The 25,866-nt window shown below is 41.3% G+C and overlaps 1 protein-coding gene across 1 annotated transcript in view; it reads right to left on the reverse strand.

Annotated features, from left to right (window-relative positions):
- LOC124616439 overlaps positions 1-25,866 on the reverse strand; it is a 59,727-nt gene that overhangs the window by 23,467 nt on the left and 10,394 nt on the right. Inside the window, exon 3 of the mRNA XM_047144747.1 lies at positions 21,153-21,309. Within this exon, the coding sequence (XP_047000703.1) occupies positions 21,153-21,309 (157 nt within the window). The remainder of the gene's footprint in view (positions 1-21,152; positions 21,310-25,866) is intronic.

The raw sequence follows: 25,866 nt of genomic DNA on the forward strand, positions 1-25,866 counted from the left end.
CATTAGGCGTGTTTTTATTTCCGTAGTTTCACTGGATAGATCAGGACGGCGTTTCATTTCTGATGCTTTCTCACACGCAGGAAAAATGTTGATGGCATCTTTACCCTCTGTCATAGATGTGCAGAGTATAACACAGACACAACGTGAAGGTTCCCTTTTCCGACCCAGGAAAACTAAGGATAAAATTGCATGTTTGCTTCCAGAAGTAAAAGACTGATTTGTATCCCACGTTAAACGACGAACCCAACTTAGATAAACGACAGATTCCCAGTACTAAAATTTGCCCTGTGTTGTTTCCAACCAATATTGCGCAAAAGTCTTTCTAACGTTTGGTGAAGGAAACAGAGTAAAATATTTTAGTTGAAATCGACAACTTCGGAAATATTCTCAAAGAATTAAAACTTCAAATAAACGTGAAGTTTCCTGGTCTGTAATGTTTTGACACTGTTTAGCATTACTTTATTCTTCTGTTCTGTCGACTAATACCATTATTATGACCTTCAAATGACACTGTTGCTGTGAAGAAAATGGATCCTATTTATTGATCGGTTTTGCAAAATCCCAAAATATATAAATTCGGGAGCAAGAAGTCATTCCTAGCACCGTTTCTGTCACAAGATTTAGTGCAGTCTTCGTAGTATTGCTTCTGGTTGACGAAGAAATCGCAGTCGCTCTCAAACTAAGCACAATAAAATTCATAAGATTTCGTGCCTGAATTTTTAGTACTGATGGAAACGTTTCTTTCCAAATTGGATAGATAAATACTTTTTTCCGATATCTGCTATGTAGTCTGTTATGATTATGTTGGGCTCGTTCACATTTGTTATTTAAAAATAATTGCAGGTATTGTAAGGTCTGAGGATGAGACAGAGATAAAGCTGAGATGTGTGTCAGTGCCGTCGGGTTCAAATGAGACTGACTAATTGAGATTTTAGCCTTGCAGTCACCGTGATGAGGTAGAGAAGATGGTGGTGTAAGAACGAAACGGAGGCCTGGTGCTGTTAACCGGGGTTTCGACGTCTTTGTGAGATAGTGTTGCAATGTCCGCTGGCAGACGTGGAGGCAGATTAAGCACTTCTACCGAAGTAGGGAACAGTTACGAGAGTATGCTGAAACGTAATGCCACAAAGTTTTTCATTCTGTTCTAAATATCGGTTGACTTGTTACCTGTCATGCTTATTAGACGGTCGACTTTGTCGCATCACTAACGCATGTTGTAACCCTCTGCCGTCAGAGGGTACAGAATTGAAGCGTCTAACACGGCATTGGTAACGTAACTATGTCAGTGAGTGTGAAACAGCACAGAATCCTGACGGCACGAATTTCAAGACTTCGTCCACACATAAGCTCCCTCTCCTTGAACATGAGAATAAAAGATCACACATGAGCGCAGCTACATCCGCAAAAGTCTGACGCCTTGGGTTCACTGTCACTCATTTTCCTCCATACAATCCTGATTTCAACCCATCCGATTTTCATGCTTTCAGAACTTAAACAACACCTTCAAGAGTTTAACTTTCATAGTGATGAAGCGGTGCAAGCAAAGGTGAGGTTGGACTCCATCAAAAAAGTCAAACATTCTGCAGTGACGATATGAGAAAACTGGTGTCTCGTAGAGAGAAATGTGTTCATCGCCAGGCTGACTGTTGAGAAATAAATATTTAGGCATGAGGACTGAAGATGTAGTGTATTAGTAAAGTCATTTAATTAAAAAAACTGTTTAGAGTCTTTACATGAAAAATTCAGAGGCATTACTTTTTAGAATGCTAGATTTTATTTGGAAACGATGGTATACTAAATATAACTTGAACCTACCTGATACGATCATATACAAACGTATATCTGTAATCAGTGAGTACTTCGAGATGCGGTTCCCAGAAAGTCGCAGTTATCATTAGGATGAATTTTGTGACGTACGCAAGTTATTTTTACGTTCATACCTGCCGCATTATGATACCGAATTGTTTTTAATGGAACTGCCAAGCTTTCTATGTAATTCTGGAGAGACAAGTGGACTTAAATATGAAAACACGTTTGGATATTGATAATATGGTGACAGGATAAACCACTGTCACAAACCATTGTTAGGACAACAGATTCCACAAACTTCTACTCCACTGTACGAAAAGTGACCAAACTCGATTATTATGTTTATTATTGTGACTGCCAAGCGCTAGAAATTTTGATATTGAGCTTTGACAGATGTTCGTTGATGATGCATGTATATTTATGTTTGTGTGTGTGTGTGTGTGTGTGTGTGTGTGTGTGTGTGTGTGTGTGCATGTCTGTGTCTGTGGTGCGAGGAGAAAGAAATTTTATTGTTGTACAACACGGGTTGCACACTTGGTGATTATTATCATTTACCAATCCACAGATTTGTGGCAGATTAGCTTCAGTCATTATAGCAGATATTTGCAAACACTCTGTTCGCTGGAATACAAAATCGTACGAGAGACAACCACAGAAGTGTCGTGTGTCATCTTCGAATACATTTTCGTGCAGTATTACTATTGCCTAATCACGGACAGAGCAAGGAGGACATCAAAAGCAGACGAGCACTGGCAAAAAGGGCAATGATGGCCACGAGAAGTCTACTAGTATCAAACATAGGCCTAAACTGGAGGAAGAAATTTCTTGGAATATACGTTTGGAGCACAGCATTGTATGGTAGTGAAAGATGGGCTGTGGGAAAACCGGAACAAAAGAGAATGGAAGCATTTTATTTGTGTTGCTACAAGAAAATGTTGAAAATTAGGTGGACTGGTGAGGTAAGGAATGAGGTGCTGCGCAGAATCGGAGAGGAAATCACTGACAAGGAGAAGGGACAGGATGAGAGGACATCTATTATGTTATTAGGGACTGACTTCCATGGTACTAGAGGGGGCTGTAGAGGGCAAAAACTGTAGAGGAAGACTGCTCTTGGAATACATGCGGCTGATAATTGAGAACGTAGGTTGCAAGCGCTACTCTGAGAAAATTCGTGCTGGGCTGCATCAAACCAGTCAGATGACTGTTGACTCAAAAAAATAAATAAATAAATAAATAAAATAAACGTAGTCAAAGGATTTTCTCGGTAATGTAGTGTGGATCGATGGCCGTCCACTAATGACTCTCCCATACCACCTCTGATGCGCATCTCATGCCTCTGACTGCGATGGAGAGAGTAACCCAGAAACATTTTGTACCATATAGACCAGCGTGAAAAATGTCCTGTTTGAGACTCTTTGGTCGTAGCAGCTGCATATGGCATATGCTGTCATAGAATTTGTGCAACATTCCAACAAGGCTGCTGCTCGTCATCTATATGTTCGACTGACTCATTGAATTGTTGTCCAGTTTTTATGACACAATTCGACACAATGCTAATAATATTTTAAGCAACACGAAAACTGTCTGCACAAGGATTCACGATGTTGATGTGGACGTCCACTTAATAGTCTCGCTAATGCATAGCTTCTCATCATTAAACACTGAATGAGTGCAGTTATACCATTCCACGGATCTGCACATCATATACGGATTTGTGACTAATGCTGCTGCCTGGTATTGCCCAGTTGTTTCCACTCACACTAAAAATCAAAAGGCTCTGAGCACAATGGGACTTAACATCTGAGGTCATCAGTCGACTAGAACTTAGAACTACTTAAACCTAACTAACCTAAGGACATCACACACATCCATGCCCGAGAGAGGATTCGAATCTGCCACTGTAGCGGTCGCGCGGCTCCAGACTGAAGCGCCTAAAACCGCTCGGCCACACTGGCCCGACCACACACACTGATCGGATATATACCGCCTCTACCTAGCTGAAAGGGGCTCCATGATTCATAGCTCCAGTGGCAGCTTTCGTTACGCTAAAAACGGAAGCCCGATCAGTATTAAGGTGTGAGAGGATGCCTGGTACGAGGCTGCTTGTTCATAGGCCAAAATGTGTGCAAACGGTTATCGATACTCCTAGCTGACAGCGGCCCCAAGTAACAATGATCTACCTACGCAGCAGCTTCTGACTGTAGATTTCAGCATCCCAGGAATGAAACTAAGTGTCACTAGTGACCGGAACCGGAATGATGGATATTTGAACATCAGTTGAGGAATCGGCACAACCTGTAATACACAGCTGTAAAACACTTACACAACATGTTGGATTTTCCAGCCTTCTGCAATGAGCTATCTGAGATTTAGTTACTGGACTCGTGACAGCTATAATGGCGGTCAAATTTTTTTATAAATGCAGAAAAATACTGGAAACAACAGTCCCCTCTCTTAGCGGATCAAAGACAGACGTTATAGAACACATTTCAGTACAAAAGAACTCCTAAATAACGTAGGATTCAGTCACAATTTTCTCGCGGTTTCTTTTTTTTTTTTGAATCACCAAAGAAATTATGTAACTGAGACCGTCAATATGCTTCTTCCGGTGGATTGTATACGGTCACGTTCACAAGCGAAAAATACGGATAACGTTCAATAGCTTATTAGAATTCAGTAAATGCGTCCAGCTTCGTGCGCGTTTGTCCCTTTTATCGACCCTCAGTGCAACATCTGTGATCAGAGGTGCTGACTGTCCACTTGTGTCTGAAGATGGTGGTGGAATAAGGGAAAGCGAGAAGAACCTGGCATACAGGAAAATGCTTGAGTAATCATATACTCGTCTAGCGGTAAGAAATTATCAAGATAAAAGGAAAGAAGACAAGAAACTGCACCGGTGGAAGAAAAGCGAACGTGAAAGAAAGAAGATGGTAGAACTGGAGACAACTGGAAAGACAAATGATACTAGAAAATTTTATCAGTAAATTAATTGAGAAAGAAGAGCATTTAAGACGGCACCAACCTGAGTAAAAGTAAAATGGGACACTACTAACCGATGATCAAGAGGTATTGGAGCGTTGGGTAGAGTATTTCAGTGAACTGTTGAATGCTTCAGAGTCCCTATCGAAAATATCCCAGTTCTTCCAGAAGATGATGACATAGTACTTCACCCCTTCCCAAGGAGAAATGAACAAAGAAATTGTTAGATTCAAGAACAATAAAGCATCAGGGACTGACAATAGAACATCTGAACTATTGAAAGCTGGAAGAATTGAGCTAAATCGTAGGATCTACAAGACTGTGTGCCTCATCTGGGAAAAGGAAGAGTTTCCAGAAGAATGGAATGTAGGGACAGTGCGTCTGGTGCATAAGAAAGGAGCTCTATTTGAATGCAGCCACTACAGAGGGATAACAGCCTTTAAGTATTGTACGAGTAAAGTACTATAAAATACCCTGTTTAGTGGATTTTCACCTGTAGCAGAAGACATTATTGAAAACGATCAATGCGGGTTCAGAGCAGAAAACTCAACTGTAAATTAAATATTGGTTCTCCGACAAATAGTAGAAAAGACACATGAATTCAATGTTGGTGTCCACCATCTTTTCATTGACTTTAAATATGCGTATGACACAATAAACCTGGCCAAATTTTATGAGGCAATGAGAGAATTTATAGTGCCTGAAAAATTATTATAGGTCACCCTAAAGCATCCCCCGTGTACCTTGCGGGTGCAGCCCAGGCTATTACCTCAGTTTCCCACTCGAACTGGGCTAAGACAAGGAGATGGGCTTTCCTACCAAATTTTCATCTTGGCACTTGAAAAAGAAGTAAGTGAAACCGGAATTCAGACAAGAGGTAAAATCCACTATAAGTCTGTACAGTTGCTGGGATATGCAGATGACTTGTATTTAATGAGCAAAACACTTAGAGATCTACAAAATACATTTTCAGCTTTGAAATTGAGTGCAGAGAAGATAGGCCTAAGAATTAATGAAGAAAATACGAAGTATATGTGTAATTGCACTAACCACCCCTTACAGCCCACGATAACCCTTGATGGAATGACATTTGAGCGAGTGGAATGTGGGGTTAAAGATAAAAGCAAATGGGACCATCTTTACTGAAATTACCGCTCGCATAAGTACTTCTAGCCGTCGCTACTTTGGAAAGTTGCGACATTTTAAATCTATCACGAGGGACAAAGTGCCGACTTAGCAAAACGCAGATACACCCAGTACTTACTTATGGCTCAGAAATATGGATAATTACAAAGCAGGGTGAAAAGAAACTGAGATCACGTGAGAGAAGTATACTGAGGAGGTATTTTGGACCTGGGGAAGGCGAAGGAACAACGAATTTTATAAGGCGGATGATGTGGTAAAGTTCATAAAGATGTGTAGACTGAGATGGGCTGGACATGTAATGCGACTAGATGAGACAGATCCCGCAAGGTAAGCTTGCTGCAGTGAACCTGGAGGAAGGAGAGCAAGAGTAAGTCATAGGTTGAGACGGAGCGACGAGGTTGGAGAGGACGCTGCCCGAGTCGGTTGCCGTAACTGAGGTCGAAGTCCAGAGAAGAATGGCAGAAAATTATTGAGCAGGCCAAGTCCCACCCCGGGATGTAGTGCCAATTGAAGAAGAAGAAGAACAAAGTTACCGTGTCATAACGTTTAAAATTTGTAAATGCCTTTTCGAAGGATTAGAAGCAAAGTGAGGTGGTATGAGGTAATTGAACAGCAAAATTGCTTCTCTGGATCGCCGTGTTATTGGTCTATAAAAAGCAACAGCATTCAAACCTTTTCCAGCTAGGAGGTCATCAGTTCCCTAGAACTTAGAACTACTTAAACCTAACTAACCTAGAGACATCACACACATCCATGCCCGAGGCAGGATTCGAACCTGTGACCGTAGTGGTCTCGCGGCTCTAGAGTGTAGCGCCTAGAACCGCACGGCAACTCACGCCGTCTAATAGTTCCGAGTGGATAGCCGATAACAGAATACTCTAATTCGTAGTTAAATACTGGCTATCCTGGCAGAGCCCCAAAGGCCTTCTAGAGTCGTATCTTTTGCGTCTTTCTAAGTACCCGGCCCGCAGATCTCCTTCACGTAATCCGAGGTCGTCCTAGTTTCCTCCAGCTTGTGTGACCCCATCAGTCGTCGGTTGCCCTGAGACAAGGTGAAGGATTTGAAAGGAGCCTCCACATTCTCTTCTTAATTCGCTCTTCTGTTGGTCTCTATATGAGTATTTCTCAAACGTTACTAACTATAGAAGACATAGATCCTCCTACAGTAGCATTATTTCAGGAATCCTTTAAAAAGGTGGGTTACGTAACTCTTTCAGGGATGGGTTATATTTGAAGAACACAAATACTTGAAAGATTCTGTTAAATATTGGGTGTTTGATATTGTATTTGGCTAGCTTCACAAATAGATTGCATATGTCAGAGCGTACTCCTTGAACTGTTGATTTGGCGCTAATAATCCGCCATCTTCTCTTGTCATCAATCTGCTGGTATTAGTGAACTTAATTTCTTACTCTATAGCGTTTCCACTTACGTGGATGCCATATTGATTCGCAGTTCGCTGGAAATTTCTATTACTAATAATGACTGGAAATTTTCTTAGTAAAAGGGTCTGTTTAATTTAGGACAAGAGGTAGCAGACATTTGTGTCTTACTTGTGAATCCACGTCAAGGGTTCTTGTTTCAATATTTTTCATCTGATGTCTTATAAATCAATTTCCTAAGCACGATCAAAATCCAAGAAGTTACGTTAAACAGTGAAAACTATTGCTTGATGATCTGTAGAGTACTGATCTGACTTAGACTTGTCGTACGTTTCCCGAATCCCGACTGGTATGAGGTAAGAACATCGACCTACTTCTGTAACCTTTTCATATGTATTTTCCTCATGATGTTTCGAATAATAGTTAAATTATACCTCTCTAGTTTCTGTAAGCTAAAAGATCGTTTTTCCTCAAGAACTTTGACGCGATATTCTAGTTGAGTCTTTATCAGAACTGTTGCATAGCAGTACTTTATGAGCATGATACCGATGTAGTGAGTGCTTCCAGACTTCACTTCCTGTACGATATAAAAAAAATTATACCTCAGGTGTCAAACTGCAATTTTGAGCTACAGTACATCGGTGCATCTCAGAGCACACTATTTGTGAGCAGTATTCATTTACAAACGACAGACGATTTTATGCCGTAAGGAGAACGTCCATCACAAGGACAAGGAAGATTATCATATAACATATCACACTCAGAAACTCTTTGTAAATATACTCTAAGACAAACAAAAACCGACGCACCACGAGGGAATTATTAGAATGGGACGGAATTCGGTAGACGTGATGAACATGTTCAGACAAACAATTGGTTACAGTTTCAGAAAAATTAGATGGTTTATTCTAGATAAAGAGCTTCACAAATTCAGCATATCTGACCCTCATGCAGCCAGTTATTCGACAGAGCATCGATTGATAGAGCCGTTGCCTGCCCCTTAGGGACGTTCTGCCAAATTCTGTTCAACGGGTGCGGTACACCAGGAAAATCAGAGCTAGTTGTACGGGCCTGCCCGTAGAGCTCCAAATGTTCTCATTTCGGAAGATAACCGACAATCTTGCTGGCCTAAGCAGGTGTTGCCAAGCACGAAAACAAGCAGTAGAAAGTGTTGCTGTGTGCGGGCAGACATTACCTTGCTGAAATGTCAGCACAGGATGGCTTGCCATGAAATGCAACGAAACGGTGCGTGGAATATCGTCGACGTACCACTGTGCTGTAATGTTGCTGCAGATGACAACTAAAGAAATCTTGTGTGAAAGAAACGCACCCAGACATCACTCCTGGTTGTCAGACCTTACGGTGGGAGACGGCTAGGTTAGTATCCCACCGCTGACCAGGACGTCTCCCGACACTTCGTCAGCCTAGAACCTCACTGATTCTTCAGTCATCAGTGATGAATCCCGTTTCGCACTGAGCCCCGATGACGAGAGTAGACGTGTCTGGTGAAGCCCCAGACCTCACTGGAGTGTTCGACAACCAGGAGTGATGGTCCGGGATGCCACGTTATTTCATACCAGGTTCTCTTTGGTAGTCACCCGCGTCACCCTTCCAACACAGAGGTATGTCGATGATTTTCTACTACCCTGTTTTATTGTCCTTCGTGGCGAGCTATCATGTACTTACATTTCAACCAGGTTATGTCTGTCCGCACACATCGAGAGCTTCTATTGTTGTCTCCGTGCTTGCCAAACCCCACCTTTCCTCAATCTGCAGTCTTTGGAACATTATGGGCGGGTCCCTTCTACCATGTATGGATTTTGACGATCTAACGCCACAGTTTGACAATAGAAGGACGTACAACAACTCTGTCAATTAGTGCCAAGAAGAATAACTGTCTGCATAAAGCGGACTAACGCGATTTTGGCTTGACCAACTCATTGGTTTCTTCTGAAATTATAAATATTTGCTTTTCTGTACATATAAATCACATCTACCGACTTCCGTTCCATTCGAGTAATTCCTTCGTGGTGCACCGGTTTTTCTTTCTTTTAGATGTATTATCGGTGATATTCACTAGGCTTTGCGGTCCTAGTCTGTTGAATAAAAGCCTGCATAAAAGTGTCCTGCACATGCGTCAGTCCTGATAGTCTTGGATGAAAGGATATTCTTATAACCGGCCATGGTGGCCAAGCGGTTGTTGGGCGCTACAGTCTGGAACCGCGCCACCGTTACTGTCGCAGGTTCGAATCCTGCCTCGGGGATCGATGTGTGTGATGTCCTTAGGTTAGTTAGGTTTAAGTAGTACTAAGTTCTAGGGGACTGATGACCTCAGAAGTTAAGTCCCATGGCGCTCAGTGCCATTTGAACCGTTTCAGCACATTTTGATAGTGACTGTGGGAAAACCGGAACATAAGAGAATCGCAGCATTTGAACTATTTGATATTCTTATTTTCACCTTTCATTCCCCTTGAATTCACAATGGTTTTGCTGTTCCGTCGATGGTTTAGAAGTATCTTTCCTTCCATTTGACTGTCATTAGTATCACTTCAGTTGTGAAAATTGCAGCTATCGGAAGATCTTTTTCATGATCCATTTGATTACCATGTATTTCAGACGGAATGCTTGAGTAATAAAGGTTCCCTTAGAGTTCATCTCTCAGTTTATCTATTTAAATAACCGGATGTAGATAACTGAAAAGCCTTAAGCTGATCCTTATCTTATACCAAAAAAATTGTTGAACAAGTTAATGAAATTTGCTACTGTGGTGAATATTTAACAGCCTTTGCCGAGCCCTTATTCGCTTTCCCTCAGTGGCATTCCGCACTTACGGTAGAACGCCCGGGTATGCCGTTCCCGTTACCATGGCGGCAGTAATGTCGGTTTTATTTACGACATGGTGTGTATTCATCTGGCTTGTATAGCTGGCGATGTTTCCATCTATGTGTGTACTGTTTGTGCTGTTGCCAATTACTTACAAAACACGCCATTTTCTTAGCAGCCCTCGTAACATTCGCTATTTTGAATACACTTAACCTGAGATAACTAGTCTGAATCCTAATGACAGAAGACATTTTGAGCATTCCAGAATGAAATTTTCACTCTTGAGCGGTTTGTGCGCTGATATGAAACTTCCTGACAGATTAAAACTGTGGGTCGGACCCATACTCGAAGTCGGGACCTTCGCCTTTCGCGTGCAAATGCTCTATCGACTGAGCTCCCCAAGCATGACTCACAACCCGTCGTCACAGCTTTACTTCCGCCAGTACCTCGTCTACTTCCCCTACCTCCTGCCAGGAGAGCTTCTGTGAAGTTGAGACGAAACGAGACGAACAGGAATGACTCATTAATTCAACGTACGATGAGTAATCACCACGGACGGCAATACTCCCATGCTGGCCACATTCCTTCCGTACCTCCAGCTGCTCGGGTTGACAACTGTTGGGACCGTTGGTGCATTTGGACGTGCTGCTGTACGTCTTCGCAACACATCCAACACTTGATCGATGGGACTCAAGTCGAGCGAGAATTGGCAGACGAGTCCATTCGCCGAGTAATATCCTCTCGTTCCAAGAGTCACTCACCTGCGCTGTTAGATGCGGTCGCACTTTTTCATCCATAAAAATGAGATCAGGGCGGAGTGTACGCTCATGGAGGAGACGTACAGAGCAGTAAAAACGTTGACTGGTGACTGCTCAGCACACACACGCAACATTACGCCTCCACTTACCATGTCACCTGGGCTGCTAAAACGATCATGTTCGTGGGTGCAATACATTTTCCCACCTTTCGCCTTAAGAGTACGTCTGCGCCGATGACCTCTCATTGAATCCTAGCAGTGGGTCGCAGTACCCGTACATTAAAATCTTCTCTGCTGCTGTGTTTCAGCCCGTGGAGCACCTCTTGCTGTTGCGTTACCCAATGCTCTCACCGCCAAAGTAAATGTGCTCAGTGAAGAGAGCGCACAGACGCCCTTCCTATTCAGGCGTCCGAATTAAATTAAAAGGAGGCATCACGCATGATTCCTGAAATCTTACTGTGCTACAAGGGATGGACGGAAAAGTACCCTCACAATATAATATAAAGCCTGCACCCAGAGAGCAAAGACACGGAAAGCTGGAAACTGGTGAGGTGATGGAATGAAGAAACTGAGATACTTGAAGACGCAGAGAACGGCACTTGCAACCGTCGAACGCGTCCTAGTTATCTATTTTAGTCCATTGATCCTGTCTGTAACCAAGCATATCATACCTAAAGTTACGATCAGTTAGCTAACATTCCCGGGACAAATATATTAATTTCAAGGAGAAAAACTAAAGGCAGGATTTTATTAAAACTGATAACATCAGAAAAATACGAAGTCATATTTGAAATTAATTATGAGGAGCGTACAGGTTTCCAATAAAAAATTCGTTCATGATTTAACACTAAATCACACAATAAGTCCCATTTCTGATATCCAACAATAGAATTTTCATTTATCATACATTTAGAGTAATATCTGGACTTCTTCATTTGCGATTTAAAAGTTGTATCGGTTGATGTCTCTAACCCAAATTATGAGGCCGTTATTAATGGTAGTATTCACGCAAGCAATGGCATGCGCTTGCTATAATTTTCCACTGCACGAAGATAGAGTTGCCCACCATTTACTCTGTCTTAACAAAGAACAGAAAACAGCAGTTAGGATACAACTATCATTGAAACGACTGAGCTGTAGAAAGCAGAACGGTAGTGGCAGCTCGAGCAACGGGTATCACAGACTGCCTGTGTGGCAGAGATAGGCGTGTGTTGTGCCACGCCCCAAACTCTTTTGCATTCCCTAAAACTGCCGATAGCGCGCGATACTTCGTTACACGTAGCACTGGGCACCGTTTGCTGACTGTCACTGAACGTTTCACAGGGGAGATTTTGCATATAGCTGCGTGATTTATGAGCTGTCCAGACATTTGCAAAGGACAGATTAGAAGTAAAATATTTTCAGGGGGTATTTAATAGGGCAATTACCAGTTCCTGTTTGACGCAAAGCTGCTACTCACGTCATCACCGCTCGTTTCTGCAATACTTGCCGCTATCTTTGTTCCTGGAAAACGAATAGACGACTTTACGGTGAAAGTGAAGCACATATAGGATTTAGCTTTAAAGTGGCAAAATATTCTTGTCCAATTTTGTCGTAAATAATAGGGCCGAATTTCAAAAAGCGCTGAAATGGGACTCCTGCATCATATTAAATTTACACCCGCGTCCATTTATGCAGATATTAAGCAAGTTGATATAGAACAGTTGGACAGATCATGAAATCTTGAGGCATCACAAGGAATTTATTTGCTTGGTTGGAGTTTACCGCGACATGTTATGATGTAACGTTCCTTTGAGCCTAGTGGAAACAAACACTCTTCATGTAACTTTATTCTTGAGTACATTGCAGTAAAATTATAATCGACTATGTTTCTCTGCCATATAATCTGTAACTGTATGCCTTAAACATAACAGTTGAACCCTAAATAATTTATCGATAAGGCGTGGAACTACATCAGAGAAGTGTGTCCATTGAATGAGGTGTGGTTATAAAATAACGGGATTATTGCTGTTAAAAACATTTTACTTCAGGAACGTACGTACTTAGTCCCTCCTCTATGCCTACAACGCTCCATACAAATTTTCCATTGATGATAGTAGTGCTGGAAAGGTTCCACTGTGGGGACCTGATAGCACGTACTGCCTTTTCTTTCGATGCTTCAGCGCGCTGATGTCTTGTTTCTTTTAATGCAGATTTGACCTTGCGGAATACATAATACATATGCCGCTAGATCCAAGAATAAAGTGGATCGTCCAAACCCAGGATGGTGTTCACCTTAACAGGCACTGCGGTGTTGGCCAGTGCGTTGTCTTTATGCAGAACCCATGAACTGCTTCTCCGTAACCTCAAGATACCAATACTGATTAATAGTTAGACATTCAGGAACCCAGTGAAGATAATAGTTCTATTATTATCGAAAACAACAATCGTCATCGCTTTAATCCTGATATGTCCATTCGAGTTTCATTCGCTACCTAAAGTTAGGAGCTTCCGGTGTATGGATTGGCGCTTACTGTATAATTCATAAATAAAATATAAAGATTCGTCAAATTTTGTTGTCCTTTCCAAGATATTAGGATCATTTTTAGTGGTATTCAAAATGTGAGTACAAACATTTTCACGAACTTCTTGTTGATCGATCGTGAGAATTTGCGATAACTTTCTTCGTGTTAAATTGGTTCTTTGTAAATTCCTAGAGTTTCCGCGATCGGTCGAATACTCAGCCGATTGTTATATCGAATCAGCTTACCTACTTTTCGATATTTTCATGTGTTGTTGATGTTGAAGGGCATCTCGTGCGTGAGTCGTCTTCAGTGTCTTCTAGGTCACTTCGGAGATGCTTGAACCACTCAAAGCCTCGTGTACTAGATATACAGTCTCCACCATACAGTTGTTTCAGCAGGAGACAGGTTTTAACAGCAGTTTCTCAAAGTTACGTGCGAAACTTCACTACAGTTCGTGGCTCTAGTATTACATTACCATTATTCCTGCAAAAAAAGTACACAAACGAAGGCCACGTTCGCACTGACTTGTCAACATACACCAGAGATGCAGAAATCGACTGAAAAGTCCTCAAGATTCCCAGATATTGATCGTTCATCTTTGTCACATACCTACTTACTCTGTGAGAATAGCAACCATTTTATAGCCACTCATACAACGTAATTTGTTGATTCTTGATGAACAAATTATTCTTGCCGAAGTTCGTGAGAATAAAGCGTACAAGACGATATAAGAAAAAGAAGAAAGTTCAACTCCCATGTTCGGGCTTATGCACGAGATAAGCCTGCTCTCCCGCAGATACTGCAGTGCGCTGTAGAAAGCAAAGAGGGTCAATGAGGCGGGGAAATCATGAAGCCAGTTATTGCTACATCGAGGTATCCGTGTAAGAGTATCTACGCTGTGAACCAACACCACATAGCTCACGAAAAGGAACTGCCAATAAAATGAAGCTAAAAGAAACCGATAAAATTCAGTAGCGATTACTTTTATTAAGAGAAATGTAACACTAAGGTGTAGTGAAATTTCTGCTGTAAGTGGTAACGAAAAGTCACAGAAGTTCAGGAGGTACCAGGTCAACTTCCTTCTGCTGAGCGAATGTCTAGGATTCGGTTTACAGCCTGTGGAGACAACAAGTGTCAACTAAAACAACTAAAACCATAACGGTAAAATTTTACATGTCTACATCTCCGTCAATATCTGTACTCAGTAAGGCACCGTACTGTTCCTAACGTACTTTGTTGCCACTATTACTTCCCTGTAATCTTGTTTCAGTCGCGAATTGTCTGTGGAATGAACAATTGTTACTGAGCTTCTGTGTGAGCTCGAATCTCTCTCATTTTACTTTAATCGTCTCTTAGTGAGCTATATGTAGGAGGAAACAAAGGAAAAAAGTCCAGGTTGCATTTCCAGCCATAAACAGGAATAACACTGTTGTACTGTATATGTCGTATTGGGCAGTAAAAAAAAAAAATCAATTGAAAAGGGAAATCTTCTTCTCACGCACTTTCCGTACAAGGCCAGTTATGTCCTGATACGGTTACCAACATTTTGTCAGTCTTCCAGGATCCCTCCCTTTTGGTTTAAAGTTCTTTATCTCACCTAGCCTCTCTGGATCCATTCATTGTAGATGTTCGTTGCATTTCATTTTGTTTCGTCCAGCTTTTCATTCACAATCTAGATTTTTACCTCCTGTCGAATATCTTCTTATCGTATTTTGTCTGTTCTTTTACATTCCTTCTCTGGTCTAAGATATCTTATTCAGCTGAGCCAATGACTTGAAGAATTTGTCGTGCCAGACTCAGTGATATTGGGTATGAGTTGAACTTTGGCCACGCTTCAGGTTTTGCATTTGCCTATGAATATCTGAACTGTCGCAAAGTTGGTACTCATTTGGTACCACGTGAAGTAGCAAACAGAAATCTTTCGGAGATGTGGAATTCCGATTTAAAGGATTTTCAAGACGAAGAAAAATATTTAACAGTCTCCCAGTAAGTGTTGGGACGTGGGTCCATTACTGTGAACCATCGAAATGGACGGATATGCTGTGCAAACCTTCACCTCAGCCCCCACCAAAAGTTTCAGACACCAATCTTCCGCAGGAGAGGCTGTCATAACAGTGCCTTCGGATATGGAAGGTCCAGTGCTGGTTCATTGCAATATGTGGTGTCGAACGGTGAACAGTGACAGCTACAGTGAGTTACTGCGACACGTAAAACCTGACTCAAACCGAAAAGGAAAGTGGAGCTTTCGAAGTTACTTCAGGATGATACCCCCTTTTACGCATCTGGTGAAGTACTGCAGAGCATTAAAAATTTTACTTATGAGCTGACTTACACCCATCCTACAGTCGTGACGTCCAACGCATAATTTTCACTTTTTGGATCCGATGAAGGATCAACTCTTTCAGAAAGTTGTGAAGACGTTGAACGAGCAGATATGAAAGATGCTGCAATGCTTCCTTGAGATTGGAACTACGTTGTCAAGAGATGATACAATTGCATAGGGATTGACAGCGACGATATAGAGATGATGTTATTGCAGTGTTATTTTCCCGATTAAAAGTTTCTCTATAGACATAATCTTATTTTTTTGCTTTTCCCACTTAAGGTGCACAACAGTTTCGAGACATATACGTAGCGTATGTACCAAAGATTTAAATGAAATTACCTTATATCAAAATATATGTGGGCTGGAGTTTTTTTACAAATTCGACAGTTTAAGTACATAAGCCAGTCTATAAGACACGGCGGTCGGTGTGTTTACCCTGAAGTTGTTTTAATTGCAGTTTCCTGTTTGCTCCGGGAATTCAGAATTCATATTCATGATTTATTATGTAGGAGTGGTGTAGAACAGTAATTCAAGTTACCGGGCCAAGCGTCAAAGTTGCTTCATTGACATTGTTACCTTGAAAATCAGTGATCAATGTGGGTGTTGTTATTTTACCCTCTCTCAGTACTGACATTTTCTCTGTGTACTGCCGATCTGGATACTGTCTTTGAACCAGATATATAATGCCTATATGGCAGATTTATAATTGGATACTTGGTGAACTAGTTTCATGGCATTTATGATGTAGTTTTGACCTGAGCATTTCAATAATTAAATTTTTTGTTTAAATGATTTGTCTGTAGCCTCCTATCTGTTTCTAATTTATATTTTGAACAGACAATGGAAATTGTGTCAGCGCATAGGGGTTCAATGGGATGTTGTGAGATTAGCCGTGTTAAATTGGTTTGGTGTGCGGGCAGCTGGGGTGTTCATAACTGAATATTTACTAGTAGATGGTTTGTACTGTAGGTATCTGCGCTAAATTTGGCTTCTTAAGGGCCTTGTAATGCTTGAGTTTTCGAGCCTGGTTGGGGCTTGTGATCCTTAATTCCCACCTCCGCAGTCTGTCAGTACACTTCTTGTCCGTACAGCGTCTGGCGAGCCGACGCGATAGCGAGGCTTTAGCTGTGGCTACTGTTGTGTGCGACGGTATCATCGGGATCCTCTCCATGAACGGAGCTTACACAAAAGATTAGTTGAATTCCTTCTGTACCACCTGGAAAAGTCTTTGACATAAGTTGAGAGTGTTTTCTTTAGTAGCTTGTACTCTCCAAGCAGACACCAAATTTTATTTTAGGGAAAAGAGTTCTAATTTTGTATATTAACATAACTTGAAATTCTCTAGTGAGATTGGCATGTTTCTTACTATTGTATTTTTATACGTCTAAAAAAAAAATATTCCCATGTTAATGTGTTCCTAAAAATGTTAGTGGACATGAATTTCGCCCTCCAACGGCATTCTTTAAGACTGTGGGGGGGTCTCTTGCCCCAGTGACAGCGATTACTGCGTATTATTCAAATTTACTTTAATGAGTGGGGTTGTAATCACCTCATATCCCTGTATCGAGCTCTTGGTGTTTATTACCATCATCTTGCTTTTTAGGGGCAAGGCATTATTAGTATGGTTGCCAGCCCTTCGGGTTTCTTATGTGTTGTAAATAAATTCTGGGATTTGACATTATTCATTTGGAACTTGGTTTTTAATTGGTTCATCTGAAATTAAGTATTACTTATTGACCTGTTGCTCAATAAGAGGTTGTTATTGCAATCATTCAAGCAAATTTTGAAGTTCCTTTAAATTAAATTATTGTTTTTATATCTAAAAGCTTTATATTTCCGAATTGTTGCTTTAAAATTGTAAACTTTGTTTGAGTTTCAGGATCTTTGTATTTCCACGTAAAATACATTGTTTTAATTCTAAATCTTTTCATGAAGAAATTGTTTTGTATGCAATGAATGATGAATGACGAATCAGAGGTCTGTGGTCCAGTCCTTCCATTAACATTGACGTTGGCGATTGTAACCCCATTACACTGTTGTACAGAATGACCAAATTACTCAGCTCAGTATCAGAATTAATAATAAATGAAACCAAAGTGGTTGCAACAATTTACAGCTGAAGTTACACTAGCAATATACCTAACATCAATCCTGCTGACAAAATAGCACTCGAAGTGAAGAAATTCTGATGCCGTAGCGGCATATTGGCTCTCGATGGATGAAGTAAGGAGGCTGTAAGGAGAACACTAACACAGGCAAACAGGCAAAGTATGTGTACTAGCATAAACCGTAGGTCTTAAATTGAAGATGAAATTCCTGAGAAAGTACGTCTGGACCACAGCAGTGTATGAAATCATCGTATGGCATTTATTGGTCGAGATATTCCCTTCGGGGTTCGGCCGCCGTATGTCAAATCTCTTTAGCTGACGCCGTTTCAGCGACTTGCGTGTCGATGAATTCTGTCTCCATAAGCTATATCAAGCAGTAGTTACAAGTAGCTAAGCTGTTTCTCTGCTGCTAATACCTTGGGTGTCTGGTTATCTACGTTAGCTTGATCTTCGTTGGACACTGGTGGTGCTAGGATGTTGGGTTTCAAAAAGAATGCAATGAGCATAAGCACTTATATTTACTAGTGGAATATCACTTTAAAATAGGAGAAAACCGCAAAATGTTTACAAAACCAAAGTTTTTCGCTGTGTTATTATCACTGATCATGTAGATGACGTCTACAAAATTATTCACTTACGCTAAGTAAGATTCCTTTGACGACAAAAGTCACTGCTCTTGTTGTTCTGCCGAAGAGCTATTTCATGTCACGAGAAGAAGTTGTAAGGGATCCTTTAGGTACACATGAACTATAGGATGGTATCATGTCTGGAAACATGGACATCAAGAACATGGAGCAGTGTGTCACTGAGGAATTGCCGCTCGTTGTTGCGCCAGTGAAGTGAGACTCCTTGTTGTTTGCATATGAAATCACTAGTGTCTTCTTGAATTTGTTGAAAAACCTACGGCTGTGGCACTCCATGACTATCTTTCCAGTTTCTGTGTATGTCCTCAATAAGAATATATGGTACACCTTGTCATAAAAAATTAAACAAAACACTTTCACTTATGGCTAGTCTCTTTTATGCTGAACGATTGACTTCTGGTTCTTCTACATCTACATCTACATGTCTACTCCGCAAGCCACCCAACGGTGTGTGGCGGAGAACACTTTACGTGCCACTGTCATTACCTCCCTTTCCTGTTCCACTCGCGTATGGTTCCCGGGAAGAACGACTGCCAGAAAGCCTCCGTGCGCGCTCTTATCTCTCTAATTTTATATTCGTGATCTCCTCCGGAGGTATAAGTAGGGGGAAGCAACATATTCGATACCTCATCCAGAAACGCACCCTCTCTAAACCTGGACAGCAAGCTACACCGCGATGCAGAGCGCCTCTCTTGAAGAGTCTGCCACTTGAGTTTGCTAAACATTTCCGTAACGCTATCACGGTTACCAAATAACCCTGTGACGAAACGAGCCGCTATTCTTTGGATCTTCTCGATCTCCTCTGTCAACCCAACCTGGTACGGATCCCACAGTGATGAGCTATACTCAAGTATAGGCCGAACGAGTGTTTTGTAAGACACCTCCTTTGTTGATGGACTACATTTTCTAAGGACTCTTCCAATGAATCTCAACCTGGCATCCGCCTTACCAACAATCAATTTTATATGATCATTCCACTTCAAATCGTTCCGTACGCATACTCCCAGATATTTTGCAGAAGTAACTGCTACCAGTGTTTTTTCCGCTATCATATTATCATACAATAAAGGATCCTTCTTTCTATGTATTCGCAGTACATTACGTTTGTCTATGTTAAGGGTCAGTTGCCACGCCCTGCACCAAGTTCCTATCCGCTGCAGATCTTCCTGCATTTCGCTGCAATTTTCTATTGCTGCAACTTCTCTGTATACTATAGAATCATCGGCGAAAAGCCGCACGGAACTTCCGACACTATCTAGTAGGTCATTTATATATATTGTGAAAAGCAATGGTCCCATAACACACCCCTCTGGTCCGCCAGAGGTTACTTTAATGTCTGTAGACGTCTCTCCATTGAGAACAACATGCTGTGTTCTGTTTGCTAAAAACTCTTCAATCCAACCACACAGCTGGTCTCATATTCCGTAGGTTCTTACTTTGTTTATCAGGCGACAGTGTGAATCTGTATTGAACGCCTTCAGGAAGTCAAGGAAAGTGGCATCTACCTGGGAGCCTGTATCTAATATTTTCTGTGTCTCATGAACAAATAAAGCGAGTTGGATCTCACACGATCGTTTTTTTCGGAATCCATGTCGATTCCTACAGAGTAGATTCTGGGTTTCCGGAAATGACATGATACGCGAGCAAAACACATGTTCTAAAATTCTACAACATATCGATGTCAGAGATATAGGCCTATAGTTTTGCGCATCTGCTCGGCGACCCTTCTTGAAAACTGGGACTACCTGTGCTCTTTTCCAATCATTTGGAACCTTCCGTTCCTCTAGAGACTTGCGGTACACGCCTGTTAGAATGGGGGCAAGTTCTTTCCGTACTCTGTGTAGATTCGAATTGATATCCAGTCAGGTTCAGTGGATGTTCCTCTGTTGAGTGATTTCAGTAGCTTATCTATTCCTTGGACACTTATTTCGATGTCAGCCATTTTTTCGTTCGTGCGAGCATTTAGAGAAGGAACTGCAGTGCGGTCTTCCACTGTGTAACAGCTTTGGGAAAAGGTGTTTAGTATTTCAGCTTTACGCGTGTCATCGTCTGTTTCAATGCCATCATCATCCCAGAGTGTCTCGATATACTGTTTCGATCCACTTATTTAACGTAAGACCAGAATTTCCTAGGAGTTTCTGTCAAGTCGGTACATAGAATTTTACTTTCGAATTCACTGAACGCTTCACGCATAGCCCTCCTTACGCTAACTTTGACATCGTTTATCTTCTGTTTGTCTGAGAGGTTTTGGCTACGTTTAAACTTGCAGTGAAGCTCTCTTTACTTTCGCAGTAGTTTCCTAACTTTGTTGTTGAACCACGGTGGATTTCTCCCGTGCCTCACAGTTGTACTCGGTACGTACCTGTCTAAAACGTATTGGCTTGAACTTTTTCCATAGACATTCAACATTGTCAGTTTTGATTCTTGAGACCCATAAGTGCAAATGACGCTGATTTTAAAATGAAATGTTGCTTCATCACTGAGGTGAAAGCAGATCGTTTCTGAGTTCACAGAACAAACGAGATTAGCAGCTGCATGTATTTCCGTGTTTGTGGGTAGATCGAAATGATTTTTTTACATTATAGGGTAAATCATAGATTTATTGAATATAAGAGTTACAAGGGATGATGGTGATTAGAGGCGGATGCCGTGCTCGGCCCAGGACTTGGCGTACTTCTTCCTGTATTCTCCTGATGGGTCGTACTTTTCCAGCAGCTTCTTCATGAGGTCTGGGTGGCGGCGCGAAATCTCTCCGAAGAAACCTCCGATCTTCTTGTGCTGTGTCTCAGTGCACTTGGCGCAGTCTGTACGCACTATTTCGGGCAGCACCTCTGCAAAAGAAAATACTGTTAAAATCATTGAATTTTGTTGTGCTTCGGGATGTAGGCCGGTTTTGAATGTGTAGATTGGGGTGAGCAGTGCGTAAATTGTTGACATAGTCGCTAGGGTCCTCAGGCGTCAAAAACAGCTACTCCTTAATTTTTCTGGAAATACTACTACGTCATCTCAACAGTTCTGCCACATCATCACATTCCCAGATTCAAAACTTGTCGTTTGACATCAGGTCTGAAGTATCAAGGCTGTAGCCAACGACAAAAGATGAATGACAGATCCCAGGCGTTTTAAAAAATAGCCATTTGGCTAATTGAGTATTCTGCAGAAGAAACTACGCCATTAAACAAAAACTTAGGTACCAATCAAGCTGCTACGTCTTCTTATGGGAAAACATCAAGTCAAGAACTTAATGGAACATTCGTGAAGTAAATAGTGGGCCATGTTTTACAGGTTAACTTTGTTACGAGGACGTTTAAATGTCTGACAACAACAGGATTACGGAGTGAATTATAAGATGTACTACATTAAGAATTAAGTGAAGAATTTAGGTTGTTTTAATTACACATATATTTAGTAGTACCGTATGTACTAGGAGAATTAAAGGTTTTAATTTCTATCTTTTATTTCCTTTCAAAACGCGTAAAGTACGTATCGCACATTCACGATCTTAAGCCTAATTTTTCGGGTATACAAGTTTTGATTTTTGACGTTAGTTTAACTGTATTACTTTACTGTATTAATATTATACATGTATATTAGTGTTCCACATAACTTTAGTGGCTTTTGTGATCTGTAGTTAATAGAATATTATTGTTATTGCCTAAATAAATTTTGTTAAAAATATTTAAACAACCATGAGCAAGAGGTGTTTGAGCTGCCGTACGAAAGTCAGTTCTGGGGTTCTGTGCAGCTGTTGTGGCAGATGTTTACATTGGGATGACGATAGTGCCATTGGAATCGGAGAAGTGAATGGGTCTCTTTCATGGTATTGCAGATTATCTTCAAGGCATAGGAAAATAGCGGAAGGGGAAGGGAACATAAGAGCCCATCAGGCTGACCTGGATAGTGCTAGGGAGGAACTGATGAGGTTAAGGGCGGAGGAGGGTGAAGACAAGTGGGAAGTGGTAGCAAGGAACAGGGGCCACTGAAAGAGAACAGTATCAGACAGTTTTATCATTGGCACAAACAATATATTTGCCTTGTTACCTCAGTCAGCTAAGGAAGAGTCTGAACTAGATGAAAGTGTATTCAGCACTCAACAGACTTTCACTAGGAAACCAACTGTGGCAAAAAACCTAGAAAGTAGGTGGAAAGTTCTGTTGTCAGGTAGTAGCCATGAAAGAGGTGTAGGCCAGAATTTGCAGAAAAAATTAGGTGACAGGTACAAAGTCACAAGTATTTTCAAGCCCAGTGCATGCCTTAGCCAAGTGATAGAGGATGTAGGATGATTGTGCAAAGGTTTTACAAAGCAGGATCATGTTGTGGTAGTGGGTGGAGCGGGAAACAGTATTGATGGGGACCAGGGCTACAATATTAAGTGTGACCTAGTGAAAACGGCATCTGCAACGAACCATACAAATGTTGGCTTGGTTCCTGCTCTCATGCGGTATGACTGGCCCCAATGGAACTGCTTTGTCAGGAAGGTCAATATGAAGCTAGATCAGTTGCTTTGGTCTGCTACTTTTTCAAGCATAGGTTTGGTTCCTACTGATGGTATTGGTAGGTGGGACTTCACGAGACATGGCCTGCATCTCAGTAGGAAAGGGAAGGATAAACTGGCTGGGATGATAGCAAAATCTTTAAGTGGGGGCACTGGAACTCATGGGATTACTTTTTTAGGCTAAGATCAGTATCCAATCATCCTACATTGGTTGGAATCAAACTTCATGAAAAGTTCAGACAGGCAGGTACTAGGGATGTGAAAATATCACAAGATTCTCATGACGGTACAGTGAAAATAATGTTAGTATGTCACAAGATTCACATAAAAGTACAGTAAAAATAATGTTAATATATTGCATCAGAATATCAGGGGATTAAAAAACAAAGTAGATAAGCTTCTTGTTTGTACAGAAGATTTAGAAACTGAGGATGGAATAGATATACTATGCCCGTCTGAACATCATGTAGTCACAGGTATGGAAATGGTAAATGTAGGTGGATATAAGCTTTCAGCACATGTAAGTAGAGTCACTATGGAAAGAGGATGTATGTTAAAGTCAGTCATAGTGCGAAAAATTTGGAAACTAAAAAATTTTGCGCAGACCGACGCATAGAATCATGTGCATATGAGCTGAAACTAAATAAAGGCACTTTTATAATTGTAGCTGTTTCCCCATTGGGAAATTTTCAACTATTGTAGAAAAACGTGGATTATTTGTTGTGAATCCTGTCAGAAAGAGGAAACAAATTATTGTTTGTGGGGATTTCAACGTAGATTTTCTGAAAGAGTCCGATAGAAAGCTTGACCTAGAAGTATTACTTGATTCTTTCAATTTGACGTCAGTTACTGATTTTCCTACTCGGGTGGTACAGGAAATCAGCACACTGATAGATAACGTTTTCATAGACGAAAATAAGTTTAATTATATAAAAATTTTTCCAGTTAAGCGTGGTCTGTCTGATCATGATGCAGAGCTAGTTACAGTATATGACATAGCTCTGTACAGGAATGCAAAACAGCCCTCCAAAATAGTGTGTCCCATTAACGATTTAACACTTCAAAATTTTAGGCGAACCTTGCAACAGACTGGGATGAGGTGTACAGGGAACATGGTGCTAATTTAAAAGTTGACCTATTTCATGATACCTTTGAGAGTATATTTGAAAACAGTTTCCTAAGAAAACAGTGAAATATAATTGTAAAAGCCATGGCTTACTAAAGGGATAAAAATATCTTACAAACAGAAAAGGGAAATGTATCTTATAGCTAGGAGGAGTCATGACCTCAAAACAATGAAACATTATAAAAACTACTGCACTGTATTAAGAAAAGTTTTTAAAAAGTTCAGAAGTATGTCCTTATGTCTGAGATTAGCACATCTGATAATAAAATTAAAACAACTTGGAATACTGCACTACGTCGGACCAAACGAGACCCGAAATGATATTAGGAGTACCCCACGACTTTTATCATCTCAGCGTACGTCACAGCACGACGACAGTGGACGGATAATATACGTCGCTAGCAGTTAACCGGTTAAAGATCACTACGAAGGTAGGAAATCTGCTAACAAGATGGAGAAGGAAATGAATAGCGATTTCTAACACTTAGGGTATCTAAATTTAGAGTTTGTGAGACCTTTGTGAGACTTGCAACTAAACAAAGCATGAGGCATAAACATTCCTACAGAAGGATTATTCACGTAGTGGTGTTTGAATCTATGAGACACATGCTTGCAGGAGTGTATCATCCACAAAATGACAAAAATATCAAGGCCAATGAATGTGAGAACTATAATATAATGGCTCAAACACCGAAAACGTTGACAAGAACTGATGAATTGAAAAGTGAGGACTAGTTAGATCATAAAATTCTCTTTACGGAAGGTAAAGCCTCAAGAAAAGCAGTTCTGGCATTGTGACTGAGGACGAAGTTTACATTTAAGAAAACTTAAGACACTTTTAAACGACGCGTAAGACCTAGAAAATGTGTCTGACCATCTAAAATGTGCAAAAGTTTGTGCAGCTAGATGTGTAATATACAATACAGACAACAACCGAGAAGGCGCAATAAGAATGAGAGGGGGTGGAAGAAGTGACCGAACTAGAAAGGGTTACGGTCTTCCTCCCATACTGTTCAATCTGTACGTGGTATAGAACCGTAATGAGACAAAACCGGAAATGACACGAGATCCAGTGGAGACTGGCCGACTGGCAGAGAGCATCGACAGCGAACTGCCAGAGACAAACAGGTCGACAATACGAAAGACTGGCAGAAAAGGGGGACGCAAGACAGTATAAGAACGAGTCCAGCGCTCAAATCAAGATGAAAACTAAGACGTAGCGAATTCAGAAGCAAGCCAACGGTGTGTATGGAGATCAATCAGCAGCGCAGAGAACCACAACTGACTTAAAACCACTGCGCTGCAGGCTTTAAAGGAAAGCCACAGCCACAGGAGCCAATAAGCTGACACGCGGACGGCGACGCGGGGTGGAGGGGGGCGGGGCATGTCTTTGCACCAGCGCCCACAGGCCCAGCCGCACTGCCCAGAGATCTCAATCGATTTCCATACCGTCCGGCGAACCTTGAAGCACGTCAAGCTGGGATACCAGGCATGAGAGAAGCAGTACATGGAGACTAAAACTCAGGGTGAAAGTATACCATTGTTTACATTGCTATCATTAGTGGAAGTAAAGAAAAATTACAAGCCGCGCGGGATTAGCCGTGCGGTCTGAGGCGCTTCAGTCATGGATTGTGCGGCTGGTCCCGGCGGAGGTTCGAGTCCTCCCTCGGCCATGGGTGTGTGTGTTTGTCCTTAGGATAATTTAGGTTCAGTATTGTGTAAGCTTAGGGACTGATGACCTTAGCAGTTAAGTCCCGTAAGATTTCA

Source organism: Schistocerca americana, chromosome 5, assembly GCF_021461395.2.
Source record: "Schistocerca americana isolate TAMUIC-IGC-003095 chromosome 5, iqSchAmer2.1, whole genome shotgun sequence".
In the NCBI taxonomy this organism is placed as follows: Eukaryota; Metazoa; Arthropoda; class Insecta; order Orthoptera; family Acrididae; genus Schistocerca; species Schistocerca americana.